Raw genomic sequence first — 18,219 nt, forward strand, 5'->3', positions numbered from 1 at the left:
AAACATTCCCCTCAATTTCCTTTCCTAATCAGAACCAATAGCTATCAGTGCTTAGGACTACAATTAAAGAGAAGTTCAGACAAACATCGATGGGGGAAAAAAAAAACCCATTTCGTGTTACACAGCTCATCTGAAAAGTCTATGCACTGTCTTCAGGCATTTTCAAGAATATCTACAAATAGAAATCTAAGATTGTCTTCTCATAAGTATACATAACCAGCCGGGCACAGTGGCCCACACCTGTAATCCCAGAGGTTTAGGAGGCTGAAGCAGGAGGATTGAGTTCAAAGCCAGCCTCAGCAATGGCGAGGCACTAAGCAGCTCAGTGAGACGCTCTCTCTAAATAAAATACGAAATAGGGCTGGGGATGTGGCAGTGGTAGTGCTCCCGAGTTCAATCCCCAGTACCAAAAAATAATAAATATATATAAACCAATTCAAGCAAAAGAGTCCTGCCACATCACAAGCATAATTTTTCTTCATCTCAATATAGATGGGTTTCTCCTAATATTTATGACCTTTTGGGGGGGAAAAAAGTCCAAGATTTCCTTTAAAAAAATATGAATAATACTACAGAATAGAGCTAGTGTGTGTAATGCGCGGGATTGGGGTGGGTAAGGGGGAAGGGTGTCAGTACTATAAATACATGGTCCAGGTATCTAGAATTCACATGTGCTGTTCATTTTGTGGTGAAACGTAAGTAAAGGACAAATCAGACTTTGTTTATTAAAAAAATACTTTACAGGAAAAAAAAAACTATGCATTCCATTGTCCTATTTTACAAAGAAATAGCTTAACAATTTAACACACTTAAGACAGCTACAAAAAAGCACTGTTAAAAGGGTTATTATTCACACAAATTTAGATTTAAGACTATTCATTAAAAACCTTTTAAAACACTTGTTAATGTCAATAAACAAACTAAGGCCACACAACGCAAATAGTCCGCCAGGCAAATTATACATTTCATCTATATGCAAAGACCTCTTAGATAAATTAAAGCCACAGGAAAAAAAGTCTTAGCTGCCAATCAAAATGGAGTTTAGTCACAGAAACACTATTACATGAAAATTTACAACATGTGATAGAAGTAGTACATAAGTATTTCTTTAGAGAGAATTGAAAAGTGCTATATTTTAAGAGACAGTGGTCTCAACTACATGCACAAGTGGATCTTAAAAAATTTATGAAGAAAATGGAAGGGCATAATATTTATGGAGAGATACTTGCTTTTAAAGCAAAAAACTTTCAGATGAGGACAAGTCCTTTATGCACTTAAGAAAAACATGTACTGTGCATTTCCTCTACTCGCATGACCAATAAATACAGCTACAACCTGTTTTAAAACCATAAAACTTAGCACAAATGTGAACCTCTGGCATGTGCTACCTACCAAAAGGTTCTTTTTAAAAAAACCTGTAGTAATGACGAAACAGACTTATTGAAGACATAAACTCAATTATCCTAAAAGTATAAATGCAAATAAATTTTAATGGCAAATAGAGATGAAAATATAATAGGATTATATTAATGATCAAGAATATATTCACTAAGAATATATTTCCATGGATTTTGGAGTCTTGTTTTCTATATTATCTTTCAGTCTAGACAATAATATTTATACAGGGAAAGGCAATAAGCAAAAGTTTCTCCAGTCTTTATAACCTTTATGCCTATTAAGACTGATGATGCAAGATATCTTTTCTAAAGTTTAGTAAAGAATTTCATTTAATAAGCTCCCTATTTTCCCCCTACAAGAGCTTGTAATATTAGTCAACCAATAGTCCAACTGTCTCTGTGGGGACAGGGCACTTTCCAAAATAATGGAAAATGATGGACAGTTAAACAAATTTTAAGTACTAAATAAGCAAATTAAAAGTACAATTAAGCCTAGGGATATATTTTTTTAAAGAGTTAAAACTTTGGAGGAGGGAACTAATACATAGGTTTTTATTATTATTGCTTTATGAATTTGGGATAACACTTAAAATCATAATCATACTCCTAGCATATCTTGGTAATTATAGAATGATTTCTGGGGCAAGGGGAAGACTTTTATCCTTTTTAATAGATACCATAAAATCATTCTATTCACTGTTAGGAATATTCATTTATTAGGTCTTTCTATAAGCACATTTTCAAAATATCCCTCTGCTCCACAAAGTACTAAAATGTATAGCCACATTCTGCAAGTAATCTCAAGAGTTGGCACAAAGGATAATATACCAAAAAGGAAGCTCAGCTTAAATTTCAATTACAACTTCACTGCCATCACTACTTTACAAATCAGAAGACGCCAGATTGCTTCATGCCTCACTCCACCAAACCAAATAATTTAATGATTCAGAAAATTGCAATCATTTGTATCACTAAACTAGGATACAGTTTTGAAAGCAGTAAGAAACTTAAAACTTCTGCTTTTATATTCATCAGTCTTTAAAGCATGCTATCAAAATCTAATACTCACATAGGACATTCAGTTTCCAGATACATTACTAGCTAAATGTTTCTCTCCATTCTATTGCAATTCTAACATACAATGAATTTATTAGTACATGATTTTTAAACATTTTTTATATTCTTTAATGTGTTTATATTGGAGGTGAGGGTAGAACATTTTATAAAAGGAAAACGGGGATTTGCTTTTGATTGTAGGTCTTTGCAGATCCGCTGGTTCCTGAGTGATTACACACAGTGCTGGCTGTCAGGAGACAGTCTCCTTGTTTATTAGTAATGACCAGCTTAGATGACAGATGGCATCTGCTGGATGGCAAGTGGGAAATGGGGAAATCGGATCTTGGAAGACAAGAGAAACAAAAATAAAAACTTTTTGCTTTAACAACCTTGCTCTTCATGATTATTTTAAAAAGCAAATGTTGCCTGAGAAGAATTTTACTTTTGCACAGCCTGGTAAAGCTCTATGAAATTCTTCTGGACAGAAAAATAAAAATAAGAAATAACCCAAATCCACACACTTTGTGATTAACCCCCTTCCCCCCAAAATAACAAAAACACCCTCAAAGGTCCCTTAAAAACTAGTCTTGATAAACTAGAATTTACCCTAGAATTTATACACAGGATTTAAAAACACCCCTGCAATAATCACATTACCTTTCATATCATTCTAATTACCTTATTTACAAAGATAACTAAAAACCAACATCACTTCCAATTCATAAATGGTTTACATTGAAATGTTTCCCTATTTGTCTTCATCCTTTGTAACAGAGAATACATACATATACATATATATAAGGAATAATACAGATTCTAACTAATCACTGTAGTATTTGCTGATGGTTACTTTTCTATCTGTTTACACAGTGACCTCTATACTTTGCTAATATGCATTTAACTACACAACAATATTGCACAAAGTAATATTTATATAAGATTTAACCTATTTCAGAATATTTTAGAGAAAATTCATATCCGATATTTCAAAAGATGCAGCTAAGTTTTCATGGTGACAGACATAATAAAGCAGCATCTTTTTTTTTGCCTATATTAATGTAAATATTTCAAATTTCACCATCCAGAAAAAAAAAAAAAAAACTTCAAATTGCACTGTAACCAGGTAGATACAAGAATCTGGTCTTAGGTGTGGGGAATACTCTTCAATAAAAACAAGGCCTACTGTATTACTAACTAAGAGAAAGTATAATGTGTATCACATTAACATTCTAAAATAGAAAGTTAAGACCACACTAGCTATATGAATTGTGCCTGTTTGAAAAAAGAAAACAATTAAATACTCAGGCACTAAGCTAAATTTAGGCTACCTCAAACTCTAGGATGAAGTCTAGTGCCATATTCTTTATTAGAAAATAGCAACATAGAGGTAAGTGTAAATAAACCCAGTTATTCATTCACCAGTTAAAACTATAAAGTGTCTCAAAAATAGATATTCAGCATGAAGAGATGTGATGCCAAGTCACAAGAATATTTTTTCCTAAGTTTGATGCTCAAAATATGGCAGCCTCATCAGAAAAATTGATATCATTCTCTAACTTTGATATTTGTGATCAGTTTAGGAAACAAAAGTAACTACAAGAAATGTGAGGATGCTAGGAAGTGAAATAAGAGAATATCATATCAACATTATTTTGTTTACCCAAAATATCTTCCATAGTTACCATATATTCTAGAAGAGATTAATGAACCATGGATAATGAATGACCAAGGACTATTTATCTTTAGATTTTTTTTTTAATTGAAATATCCACTGGGCTTTAAATAACAGATACAAAAAAAGACAGTTTGGATCAGAAAGTGCTGTGCTTTCTCTTTTGTTAAGAAACCAGAGAGCCACTGAATTTTCCTTAGACACTACTTGTTCTTTGTGGTTGGAACAAAATAACTTACTTGCCCATGTACCAGATGCAGGAATTCTCCTGCAACCCATGCCATTTTTACTGAAGAAATTGAATATGTGCCATAAAGACACAGTACTAAACAATAAATCCGATTTCTATCATAGAAACAGCAAACATGGCAAGAGGCAAGGCAAGATAAAATTAAGGGAAGTAATAATTTAGGAACTAAATCTGTTATTCCAGAGAATTCTCATTTTGATTTGAAGAAGAGATTGAATTGTTACCTCACACCTTAAAACAGAAAGTAGCAGCAGACCCACTATTACATACTGTACTAACGGGATAAGATACAACTCTTTGCATAATCTGTGTAAAAAAGATATGCTTGACATTTGTGGAATGTCATTTCTCTTTATAGAATTATAGGCAAGATTTCTCCAATAAAACTTAACTTAAGCCAGTTATAAAACTATAACTTCACATCAAAATTTAAAAAAGTTAAAAAATGTGTTTGAATATGTACATGTCACACAGGAGTGCCTGAATGTTCCTGCAGATTGTGTTGCTGGTTAGAGTCTAGTCTACTTTCCACCTTTAAAACTGGAATAGGCTGAGTCTTCTGATCTTGCTGTAGATGGTGAAGTTCTGATGAAGATGGGAAGGACGATGAAGCAGTTGTCAAAAGCTGCATCTCTGAGCATGTGTCCTCAGATTCAGTTTTTATCCTCACACACTGGGAGTCAACTTCTAATTCTCGCTTTCCAGTTAAACCACAATCCATGTTAGAATTGCTTTCTGTGTTTTGAGTGGCTTCCACAACAGGGTGGTACTGTTTAAGCCTTATATGCCAGGCTAAGCTGCACACTGCTGACACTGTTTTGAACTGATGAATAACATTTCTAGGGATGAAGTAGATATCATTGTCGCATAGCTGAATTCTAGCATAACGAATGCCTTCCCGTCTCATTTGGTTTAGTTTAGCTTCATCCACCCACTGCACACACTAAAGAAAGGCAAAAAGTTACATAAGACTTTAAAATATGTAACATATTTCAAATAGAGCATTATAATTGGCATAGGAAAACAGTGATAAAATGTGTTATAAACAACAATTTAAGCAATACTAAATGAGACTAACTTTCTAAAATGTTTTATTGGGAAACATTTTCCCTCTCATTTTACTACCTCTCTAGTAACAAAGAGCAGGTTAAAGTGAGATGGCTTATATGGAATCATTTAAAAAAATACTTGAAACTGTAGCTAAATATCAGTATTCTTTGCTTCACATAAAGGCAAAATTTTATCTCCTCCTTTAGTTTCTTTCAATCTTTTTGCTGAGGGCCCACAGTGCAATAAGGTTAACATGTGAGACAACTCATGGCCAGAACTGAGCACCCTGGATCCTCTGACCATTCCAGATCCACCTGGCATCCCAAAGATTAAAAGGATCTCAAGCATTTTGCTTGGGAAATTGTTTTAATGATGTCTCTAATGCCTCCCCTAGCCCCAAGAAAAATTAAATTCACTATCCTATGTATCCAGTTATAAGGCAAAACTCAAAATGGGTATGGATACTTATTTTCAATATCTCACACAAAGAATAATAAAAAGCAAGGGTTATTACCTGGGAAACTGGAGGTTCATGGAGGTCTAACTGAAGTCTCTGTACAACATCAGTAAAATCCTCAGCGTGAAAACAAATCACATCTTTGGTTATGCGAGGTTGGTCACTCCTATTATTAACAAAAATTAATGTTTTAGGGATAAGCATCCACAACGAAAAGCCATGACAAATTTTAGTCTCCCAGTTCCTGGAACTGCTACTACTAGCAAAGAAATACAGGGTACAACAACTTCTTGCTTCTTGAGATCAATTTTCAAAAATAAAAACAAACTAAAAAAATTATTATTATTTTTTAAATCATGTTAAGAGGCTGGGATTGTGGCTCAGTGGCAGAGTACTTGCCTCGCATGTGTGAGGCACTGGATTCAATCCTGAGCACTACATAAAAATAAATAGATAAATAATAAGTATTGTGTCCATCTACAACTAAAAAATAAATCACATTAGTTGTTATAAAATTTTTTAAATGTCTGGAAAGAATATTCTAAATGAGATAAATTTGCAATTCTCTTACTAGTTTGCATTTCTCTGTCCTGAATTTGTTAAGATTGGGTTCCATCTGAATGTAAAATAGTGTAGCCAGTATGAAAACCAGTTTGGCAGCTCCTCAAAACATTAAAAATAGAATTACCATATGATCCAAGAACTCTACTTCTGGGTATATACCCAAAAGAATTGAAATTGAAAGAGAGATTAGTACACCCACATCCAGAATCAAATAGCCAAAAGATGGAAGCAGTCCAAGAATCTATTAATCAATTAACAAAATGTGTGTGTGGAGGGGGGTGGGGTAGACTGTACTCAGTCTTAAAAAGGAAGGAGATTCCAATACTTGCTACAACATGGATGAACCTTGAGGACATTATAAGAAAAATAAACCAGTCACAAAAAGACAAATATTATATGATTCCACTTATATGAGATATTCAAGTAGTTAAGTTTAAAGAAACAGAAAGTAGTTACCAGAGGCCAGTCACTGAGCCACCACCAAGGCCTCAGCAGCCTCCACCTTGAGCCCCTAGGCTTCCAGACACCTTGCCCGTCCACTATCCCAGCCCATCCCCACCTGCCTTATCCTGCAGCAGATTTCATCAGGCCGTTTCCACCAAGGAAAAGGAATCATATGCCCACTATCCAGAACCTTCACTCTTTTGAACCCCTTGCTGATGCAAGTAAGGATGATGACCTGCTTCCTGCTGGCACTGGGGATTATATCCATATAAGAATTCAAAAGAGAAGTGTCAGGAAGATCTTTACTGTCCAAGGAATCATGATGATTACAATGGAAAGAAATTAGTGAAGATGTTTAAGAAGATGTTTAAGATGGCACTATAATTGAGTATCCAGAATATGGAGAAATAATTCAGCTACATACAGGGTGACCAGTGCAAGAACTATGCCAGTTCCTGATAAAGACTGGACTGGCTAAGGATGATCAACTGAAGGTTCATGGGTTTTAAGTTCTTGTGGCTCACTGAAGCCTAAGTTAGGATTGATTTCCTTGCAGCGAGTAGAATTTCCCTTCTGTCCTTTGTAACAGGTTTAAAAACCTCACAGCTTGTATAATGTAACCATTTGGGATCTGCTTTTAATTTGGACTAGTATAACACCTTTATGCAATCAACTGAAAAGAGCTGGAGAAAAAAAAAAAAAGTTACCAGAGTCAAGGGATGAGGGGAAAAAGGGGAGTGAGTTGTTGGACACAGAGTTTCAGTTCTACAAGATGAAAAAGTTCTGGAGATTTGTTTTACAATAATGTGATTATAATTCATAGTAATGGACATACATTTAAAAAATGTTAAACTTCCCATATAGTTTAAGAATTGTCTCTACCCAGTCTTTCAAAGAGAGTCCCCATTTTCCTAGACAACATCACAGTTAAGTTCCATTAACTTACCATTCGCCAAACTGTACAGCTTTCAAAACCCCAACAGCAGCCGTACTCTGCCAGTCAAACCCCTGACCTACATGATCAGCATGAGCTCTTGTCCTATCTTCAAAGAGGACTTCCCGGGGTTCACTGGTCCGAGGTAGGTACTGGAGATTTTTAATTTCATTCATTGATCTAGAGTTGATTTTATTAAGAAGTAAGGAGAAACAAGAAGGAAATAAGCAAAAATTAATAGCAATAAGGTGAAAAAGTGCTGAAATACTAGGTTAAAATAAGATTAGGTCTGAGAGGGGTAGGATGATTTTGATCATTAGCATTTATACTATATTGATTAATATAATTTCCTTCCTTTCCTTGTATACCCATAAAAAAGAAGCTGTATATCTGATTAGAACCAAATGTAGTACATGAACATATAACATCTGAATGTCTAGCAACAGAAAATATAATTCAAAGTTTAAGTTTTACCTCAGCCAACTTTTTTCTAATTCTTAAAACAATCTCTTAGATCTTTAATTCAACATGGCAACGGGGCATCCATGAGACCTCCTTCAATGTTATAATGAAAGTAAAATGGTTCAAAATAATGTTGGGAAGAGTTTTGATGGGGGAACTGATGGAAATATAGGTGAAATAGAACTAGTTGTGAGTTATTAACTGTTGATACTGAAGGCATGGAAGTTTACTATATTCTGTTTTTAATGTATTCAAAATTTTCTAAATAAAACAATCTAGAGGTGATAGTAAAAGAATGAATAAAAAGAAAGGAATTAGGGAGTGAGAAGTATCAACAATCTTCTGCATGACAGAAAATGATTACAGTGTCTTGGACTAATAAAACTATGCTGAGATAAACCACAGACCTAGAATATACAAGAGGGGATCAGCAACCAAAAAGGCAGAAGACCTACCCAACAGACCTTGGAGAAGCCTGGGTCAAAAAACATTCAGGCAAAATAATAAGGAATGGAAATAAAGTGAAGCTGAGAAAAGGGGAATTAAAATACAGTTCTCCAGATAATCCAGTCACTTGCCACTTATGCAGGCAGAAATGCAAGCAGACATTACCTCCATGGAGCGTACTATGGCTACTCCCAGCAACAATTCCCTACCCTTTATTTCTCTGACAGATCTTGATTTTCACTAGGCATTTGATCTCATCCTATATGTGGTCTCATTTACAAGTTCCAGAGGTAGATATGGATGAGTTCTAGCAAATTATGATAAGCTCATTCCCATTGCCAGTGACTTCTTTAAGAAGGGATATGAACTGATTCTAGTTGATAGTATGAAATCTACTGAGGAGTCTTCTGGGAAGTTTCCTAACTCCTAAGAAAGAAATATAAGAAAAGTACCTACAGCCAACCTGTTCAGACTTCTTAATACATAGGACATTTTATTTTATGAACAGCCTTGAGTCAATTTTTTTGTTGTTGCTTATAGCCAAAACCATCCTAATAAAATTTCAGACAAAAAATCTGCATGTTCTTCTGGAAACACACTGACTTTGCCACATGAATACAACTAATATAATCCTGACATTTGGACATACCATTTAATGTCCATATTTATGCCTATTTAAAGTGAAACCTACCTATTGACAACCTAAATGAAATATAAATAGAACTTCCAATAAGCCCGATGCTTTATTCCAAAACATTGAATAAGTCACCTAAGCATTACCCGATATCTGAAGATAGCAGATTGATAAAGACCAAAATAAAAATGTTAAAATTTTAAAATTTAAAAGAAAAGTTAGAAGACAAAAAATCAAGTAAATGTTCCCAAATCAAAAGGAAAAGGTAACAAGAAAAATAATCCAATCAGGAGATCTATTATTCAGCTAACAGTTTCAGGGAAAGGGGGGCAGGGGAATTACCAAAGCAATTAAGCAAGAAAAATTCCCAGAAAGGAAGAGAGACATGAATCTTTAAATTTAAGGGCCTACTAAACAATAAAAAGCATGATTCAAAAAGAAAAAGAAAAATGAAGAATAAGAATGAAAGACCCAAACCAACATGCACTGAAATATATCAGACTGCCAGTGGTAGAAGATGCTGTAAACTTTCAGACAAGAAAAAAGAATACATTACCCAGAAAAGAACAAAAATTACACAGATGATTAAACCTATAAAGAAAAATACAGCCTATGGACTCCAACTAAACTAACAATCACGTTTAATGACAAAAAATTTTTTTTCAAATATATAACAACTCAGAATACCCTCCTTTTCTTAGAATATTACTTGATAATTCTTTCAAACAAGTAAAGGAAATGAACCACAGATTATTGCAGGAAGGATGATGACCACAGATTAATGCAGGAAAGCATTAAATGGAATTCCTAGGTTGATACTTGTGAAACAGGCCTTTCACACTGATGTAGGAGAACACAGAATTCCAAAAGATTTTCATATAAAAAAAGAATGTGTTTATTTGGAAGCTAAAAAAATGTTGATTTCACAGTAGAAAGAATAATAATATAGGTCACCAGAGGTGAAAAGAAGGGAGAGATTAGAAAATGGGTACAATTAGTTGGATAGGAAGAATTCTAGTGTTCTACATCACAGAAGGGTAAAACTATAGTTCACAAATATTTATATACTTCAAAATAACTAGAGGACTTCAAAGGTTGTCAACACAAAGAAATGATAAAAATTTGAGGAACTAGAAATGCCAATTAGGCCCATTTGATCATGACATATTGTTTACATGTTTAGAATTATCACACTATATATTTATAGGCAATTATGTGCTAATTAAAAATTTTAAAAAAAAACTAAACTGATGTGTAAGAGCAGATAGCATATGACAAAAATTCTGAAAATGTCTTGAGGACATATAAACAAAAGCAAGGTAAGTAATAACACCCTCAAAAAAAAAAAAGTTATTTAAGAAAGTTAAATAGATGAGAAAGTCATTGTGGTTCCTGAAGAAAGTTAAGCATCTTAGCCTGCAGACTAGAAGATACCTCAGATATACCCTCTGTCAAATCCAACGCTAAGGGAAATCAGAACAATAAAAATATTTTAAAATATGAACTGCATAAAAAACCAAATAGTGGCATGATTCTGAATACCTAGATTCTTTTTTTTTTTTTTCGGGGCGGGGGGGGGGGGATACTGTGAATTGAACCCAGGGGCACTTAACCACTAAGCCATATCCCCAGCCCTTTTTAAATATTTTATTTAGAGACAGGGTCTCACTAAGCTGCTTAGGGCCTTGCTGAATTGCTGAGGCTGGCTTTGAACTCTCGATCCTCCTGCCTCAGGCTCCTGGGCCACTGGGATTATAGGCAAACGGCTGAATACCTAGATTCTGAAAGAAAGATTATTCTGCATATTCTTCCTTTGAATGAAAATATAACACGGGAACATTTAATTAATTTTGAGCCCACTTGGATCTGCAGTAAATACATCTACCCATAATATCATAATTGCCACTTACTTGTTTTCCAATTTTAGAATCTACTTATTATTTTAAAGCAGAATGATTCTACCTCAGCAATGTATGTAAGTAGAGTTAACAGAAAGAAGTTGGGAGGAAGGGGGTAAAGCATGGGTCATCTTACTATTCAGAACAACTCAAAGGAAGAAATATCCATGTACCAAAGAGTCAACACCAGACAGGGCCTTTCAAGAGGGGAAAAAAGAAAAAGAGTAAAAAAATGCATTATAAATAAATGGGTTTTGCTTATAGTAAAAATACATTTGCCTTTGGGAAGGAAAGATGGGCAAGATTTTTCATTATAAGCCCTACTGTTCTATTTAATTTCTTTACAACTCTAAGCATACATTTCTTTAATTCTAGCATTCATAAATCAAAAGATCATCTTCATGGGCAATGCTCTTGATAACTAGGCAGTTTTTCACTATTTTTAGCAACAAGAAATTTTAATTACAATACACAAAAAGACAAAGTTGGTATTTACACTCCAATTCATTCATCCTAATTCAAAGTGTTTTTGAATGCTTCACTTAAGAATACTTAATCCCAATAGAGGTAAAATCTGATGGTAGCTTAGATTAGTGGAGAAACAATATATTATTAATGATGTTGGTCCAGCTGCCTAATTATTTGGGAAAAAAGTTAAATTTCTTCCTCTATATGGAAGCCAATTCTAGGTAGATTAAATAGATAAATACTGAAATTATAGAATTAGCAAGAAAAAATGTAGCTAAATAATTTATAATATTAGAGGAAGACCTTTCTTAAGCCTACTATTACAGGAAACCTCAGAGAAAAAGATACATAACTCCGACTATATAAAAACAAAATTTTTGAGGGTCAGGGGGAAAAAAACTGAAGTTAAAAGAAAAAAACTTGCAATGATAAAACAAAAAGGTTCATAGTCATAATATACACAGAATTTTTACAAAAAACAAACAATCAAAAAAACACATCAATAAAAATGTAGATAAGGGAAGGGAAGGGAAGGGGCATAGGAGTAGGAAAGACAGTAGAATGCAATGGTCATCATTACCGTAAGTACATGTATAAAGACATGAAGGATGTGACTCTACTTTGTGTATAACCAGAGATATGAAAAATTGTACTCTATATGTGTAATATAAATTGTGTAATATGCACTCTGTTGTCATATATAACAAATTAAAATTTTTAGAAATGTAGATAAAGGAAATTAAAGGGGAATCATCAAGAAAGAAATAACAAAGAAAAATAAACTGAAATAAGACAATTTTATTTGATCATGTCAACAAAGTTAAAAAAAAAAAAGAAATTAGTAGGGGATGTGCAGAAAATGATACTGTCTTACTATACGGATAGGAATATAAATTGGTACATTTCTGGAAATCCACTAAAAATGTGTATACTTTGAAGCATTTAGAAATTTCTACTACGAAAACAAACATACATATGCACAAAGATACATATTTATCAACTACAATCTACCTATCCATCTTTAATCGGTGGTATGTTATACATGTTTAACATCTGGCTGTGGGGAGGGGAAGGTGGCTGATTAGCAGATGATTTGCTAATTTTTTTGGTATAAACACTCTCAACATGGTCAATCTCCAGGCTTTAATAGAATAGCATTCCATGTAGAATCAGGAGGTGATGCCCCTGTGAACAGGTACAAACTGGCTCTGGCACAAAAGTAATGTTTGTCAAGATACTATTTATCCTGAAAAGTCGGAAGCAATTTATAATGAAGAAGAATTAGTTAAATAAATCCTGATTAACTGCTAGGTTTTACCATACTTCTACTCTGTACTCATAGTTTTTTACAAAATATTTACATGTACCTTGTTATTGTATTCTTCTATACTTAGCTCAAGTATCATTCTCCAGTGGTTCAAATTAAGGTTTAAACTAGTTCATTAAAATTTACTTTAGGGCACTTATTTTGAGTTGCTACTTCCATAGTATAAGCAGATATAAAACACTTTCAGTCTTATTAAATAAGACTTTTCAAAGCACTAGAGTGAATTAATCTACATTTGTAGATACACAAAATACCATTAGCACAATATGAATTATCAAAGCTCTATATTACAGCACATTATTAGTTTCATTCAGCAAATACTGTTTAGTTACTATCTGTCATGAGGACAGAGATGAATAAAACAGTCCCTGTACTCAGGAGCTCAATATTTAGCATTAAAAAATATATATATATAAATAGATCATTATTGAATAGAATGTTGCAGGAGCACTGAGAAGGCCCCAATTAATTGTCTAAAGGAACAAAGAAAAGCTTTACAAAGGATGTAACATCTAAGTTGTTTTGAAACTTATTAAGCGTTTGCTGGTAGAAAGGAAGATGTGGTAAGGGATGTGATGCTAAGTGAGTACAAAAAGTATTGAAGGGCCATGGTTTGAAAACTGAATTTACTATGGCTAAAGAAGACTTGAGAAGCAGATACTGAAGTACCACTGGGGCTAGATTATGAAAGATGTTTGTATATCACACTAAAGAGTTTGATCTTTTATCCTGCAGACAGGACCTGGGTTTGAAGAAAAGAAGTAAAAATTAGTTTTTTAGGATGCCGCCTCATGCTGAAGACTGAATACAGAGAGACTGGATTAAGGAACTAACCATTAGATTTACTTAAATAATCCAGACAAGTGGTTTTCAAACTGTGCTTAGGTCTCAATCATTTTATAAGCAACCAACTAAAACCAAAAAAAAGTAGTTTTGCTTATTTGAGAAAAATAAATGTTTACCGTCTTCTTTTGAAGGGTGACTTTGGCATATCTGCTGTAGGGATCATCTGTTCTCCTGGCCTTACCCACATTATAGGCCCATCATCACTCTGGGACCTACATTGTAGTCGGAGGCTGGAAAGTGTACCCCAGGGCAAAGTCATCTAGAAATCAGATGAATGAATCACATTCTTAAAAATTTTACACCATTTATAGGGTAAATACCTCTCACCCAGACAAAAATTCTAAAAAGCTTTTTTTTGCACATGATATAATGTTCGTTACATAGTAATTTATATAAATTCATATAAAAGAGAATAAGTATGTTCTACTAGTATTTTTTAAACATTTCTATCCAAAACACTGCATAAAATTTAATTTTAATAGGCAAGGTTTTATTTTTAATAAGACGCGGTTAACTTTAAAGTGTTCACCTAACTAATGATCAGAACTTTAATAATTTGAATTAATACTCACTTTCAGAAATGGTGATTCTTCTAACATATCAAGGAACTCTGGGAAATAATCACCAACTTCTTCATCTACTGCTCCAACAAGACTTATCTGTCGCATAGGACCTGCCCGGTAGGTGCCACAGCAGTATGTCCTGTTGACCTGAGATAAAACAAAAGGAGGATGGAAGAAAAAGACTGAAGTGCACTACAATTAGAGAATGAGAATAGGGTATTGTTTTTAATATTACTATTTCTTCTACATACTAAGAACATATTCTTAGATAAAAATTAGTTATTGAGAGGCAGCCAAGCACACTGACAAATACGCTAGAATGATATGTGCCATAAATAAATTTCAATGTGCAAGTTAACCTATAGTTTCAAAGAAATATGGAGACATTCAGAAAACATTTTCTAAGATGATTGTTGAACTGTAAAAACCACTTTACAGTGTGATCTTGGTGAAATTGTGAAAATAAATAATGAAATTTAAAATTAAAATTAGTGAAATTAAAATAAAATAGTGAAATTCAAATAAATAAAATAAATAGTAAAATTGGCAGGGAAGGGGAAAAAAGACCATGCTCAGATTAATCTTCCATATTCTTTTTTTTTTTTTTCCATATTCTTTATGTATTCTCTAGTTCCAAAGTCTTCACTTCAGGCCAGGTACCAGGATGACTTTACCAAATTCAGTCTCCCATTACTTCCTTATGTCAGGCAGACTGATCTTTTTTCTCCACTCAACTTATAAAAAGCTTATTTGTATCTCCAGTGAGTTTCCTCTTGAATCTGCCCAACTTGAAACGTTCTGTTTTCTGTCAACCCAAATCTTAACCATCTTTCAAAGATCAGTTCAAGGTTTTTCCCCCACAGAAATCTTCCTCTTCACCCTCTATTATCCTCCCCTTTTCTAAAGTTTGTTACCTGCAAGCACATACACATTTTCTCTGTATAAATTAAGAACCCTTTGCAAAGCCAGGCACAGTGGTTCATGCCTATAATCCCAGTGGCTTGGGAGGCTGAGATAGGAGGATCCTGAGTTCAAAGCCAGTCTTAGCAACGACCAGGAGCAACTAGTGAGACCCTGTCTCTAAATAAAATACAAAATAGAGCTGGAGATGTGGCTCAGTGGTTGAGTGCCCCTGAGTTCAATGATATATATGTGTGTGTGTGTGTGTGTGTGTGTGTATATATATATATAATTCTTGCAACAAGAATTTCAGATCTTTTGAGTTTTGGAATATTTACATAGAATTTACCAAACAAGCATCCTTAATACAAAAATTCAAAATCCGCAATGCTCCAAAATCTGAAAATTTTGAGTGTTGGACTAGAAAGGCTTCAATCTGTATCAACCCTCATGTGAATTTAAGGCATATCCTACACAAATTTGACCATAGCCTATCTAGCATTTAAATAGAACCAATCAATTGATTTTAGACAATCTGATATCATTCCTGTGCATAGAGATGGACTAGATTTTAAATGTTGAATTCTAAACCAGAATTTTCACCTCAGATCAGTTACCTAGCATTTTCTACTTCAATTAAGATGTAGATTAGGGCTGGGGATGTGGCTCAAGTGGTAGCTCGCTCGCCTGCCAAGCGTGCGGCCCGGATTCGATCCTCAGCACCACACACAAACAAAGATGTTGTGTCCGCCGAAAACTAAAAAAAAATAAATATTAAAAAATTCTCTCTCTCTCTCTCTTAAAAAAAAACTGCAAGAACTTGCATCAGTAAATTAAATGTTCAAGTGGAACTTGGTGAAGAAATAGGCGGAATAATAAAAAGATATTCATTAAAAAAAAAAGATGTAGATTAAACTGAAAAGCCTAATACATAGCTGTGCTTTTTATAAGCTGGGTCTCTAATGAATATTCAAAAATGATTTTAAGAATCAATTGTTAATTGTTTTAAATGCCACCTATTTTGCCTTAATAGAAAGCAGTTTGCATAAATGATCATTTGGTATTTCTTACAATAATTCTTCACCATTAGTTTCTGAGCAATCCTCTTTTTTTCCATAGATAATTTAACACCACCTGCACTTATACACAGAAAAAGGGGCCTTAGCTCTTGTTTTTCAACTAGTGGAAGTTTCACTAGTTTTTTAATTGGTGCACTATAATTATTCATAATAATGGGATTTATTATGCCATTACTCAGACATGCACATAACTTCATCAATTTCATTCCCGAGTACCTTCCTTTTCCCCTCTCCCCCTGATATGATTGACTTACTCTATAGTGGAGGTTTCTTAAATTCTAATAAATCCTTCCACCAAGATCACTTTAGGTGATCTTTAAGCAGCAACCACTCAGGCCAGAATTACCTTGCATATAATTCTCACACACACACACACACACACCCTTTTTTTTTTTTTTTTTTGCAATTCTGGAAATCAAACCAAGAGATTTATGTATGCTAGGTAACACTTTAGCATTGAGGAACATCCCTATCCCTTACCTTGCATTTATTTGTATGCATTTATCTTCTATAGGTCTATATGATCACAATACTAAGATATGTCAGGGGAGACAGCACAGGAAAGAAGATCATCATGGTGTATAAACATAGGAAGAGGGAAAAGGGAAGATTTTCTAATCATTATTCTAACTTCTCTAAGCCAAGCACTCTGCAACAACTAAAGCAGATTTAATCTTCAGTACCAGTTTAAGGAATTATATGTTTTGAGGGGTAACAAGAAATATCAGTCCCTACCAAACATCATTCCAACTACTCCCACATAGCAGAAACTCCTTTACAAAGAAAGGATTTCAATCTATATAGGGCAGTGGCATTTTATAAGAGCAATGCCCTAAAAACCTATTGCACTTCAAAGCTCCTTAAGACCAACCCTGAAAAAGTGCATTTCCATGTGGTAGTTTTCAATTTACTTGGCCTGCTAGCTTTTAAATTATGCAACTCTTAATTTAATTTAAAGAAATTCATATTACTTTAAATTTTGCAAAGAGAGTGAATTCATATTTTTATATCACACTACTTCAAGTTTACCTAATTCAAATACCACTAAATTCAACAGCACTGAACTTGAAGACAACTTTAAAAAAGAAGACTTCTAGAATAATTAATATGTAACAGGAATAAATATAAAGCATCTTTTCCTATTTGGAAAGAGAAAAAAAGTAAACCTAAAGTAGGGCATAGGGAAAAAAAGAAGGAAAAAAAAAAGAGGGTATGACACAAAAGATAAAAAGCTTCTATAACTTCATAATTTTGTCAAGGCCAACAAGTTTATTTTCATCTACACATAAGAAAATCTTCTTAAGCTGGGCTTGGTGACACATACCTGTAATCCCAGCTACAGGGGAAGCTGAGTAGGAGGTTCAAAATTTGGAGGCCAGCCTCAGCAATTTAGGGAGACACTGCCTCAGAATAATAAAACAAATAGGGCTAGGGATATAGCTCAGTGGTAAAACCCCACTTGGTTCAATCTCCAGTACTGTCCCCCAAAAAAACAAACAAACAAAAAACCCTCATCTTAAAAAGCCTCTTCAGGTTCAAACATTTGTGTGAATACCAAAGTTGAGTACATGAGTACCAAAGAATTAAGAATGATTAACAGTGTTAAATTTTTATTTAATGGCAAAAGATATTTACTTTATTTATCAAGTGAATAAATGTTCTACAAAACACCAAGACTCGATTTTGAGAGATGCAATGTACCAGGCCTATTTGGAAAACTGTAGCTAAGTTAACCTAGCTAGACAAAGTCCTTCCCGCTTTCATTACTTTA

General features: G+C 33.9%; 1 protein-coding gene and 1 pseudogene across 2 annotated transcripts in view; one reads left to right on the plus strand and one right to left on the minus strand.

Annotated features, from left to right (window-relative positions):
* Window positions 1-1,757: 1,757 nt before the first annotated feature.
* The window catches only part of Rsbn1 (round spermatid basic protein 1), a 47,555-nt gene continuing 31,093 nt past the window's right edge, over window positions 1,758-18,219 (minus strand). Inside the window, exons 3-7 of one of the 2 annotated variants that reach the window (XM_026394151.2) lie at window positions 14,479-14,616; window positions 14,023-14,165; window positions 7,837-8,004; window positions 5,940-6,048; window positions 1,758-5,318 (exon numbers count right to left, since the gene is read on the minus strand). In XM_026394151.2, the coding sequence (XP_026249936.2) occupies window positions 4,842-5,318; window positions 5,940-6,048; window positions 7,837-8,004; window positions 14,023-14,165; window positions 14,479-14,616 (1,035 nt within the window). In that variant the 3' untranslated portion in view covers window positions 1,758-4,841. The remainder of the gene's footprint in view (window positions 5,319-5,939; window positions 6,049-7,836; window positions 8,005-14,022; window positions 14,166-14,478; window positions 14,617-18,219) is intronic. The other variant, XM_026394152.2, reaches the window with a different exon arrangement.
* On the plus strand, window positions 7,063-7,399 carry LOC113186647 (eukaryotic translation initiation factor 1 pseudogene; annotated as a pseudogene).

The sequence above is a fragment of the Urocitellus parryii genome, chromosome 11 (genome assembly GCF_045843805.1).
Source record: "Urocitellus parryii isolate mUroPar1 chromosome 11, mUroPar1.hap1, whole genome shotgun sequence".
In the NCBI taxonomy this organism is placed as follows: Eukaryota; Metazoa; Chordata; class Mammalia; order Rodentia; family Sciuridae; genus Urocitellus; species Urocitellus parryii.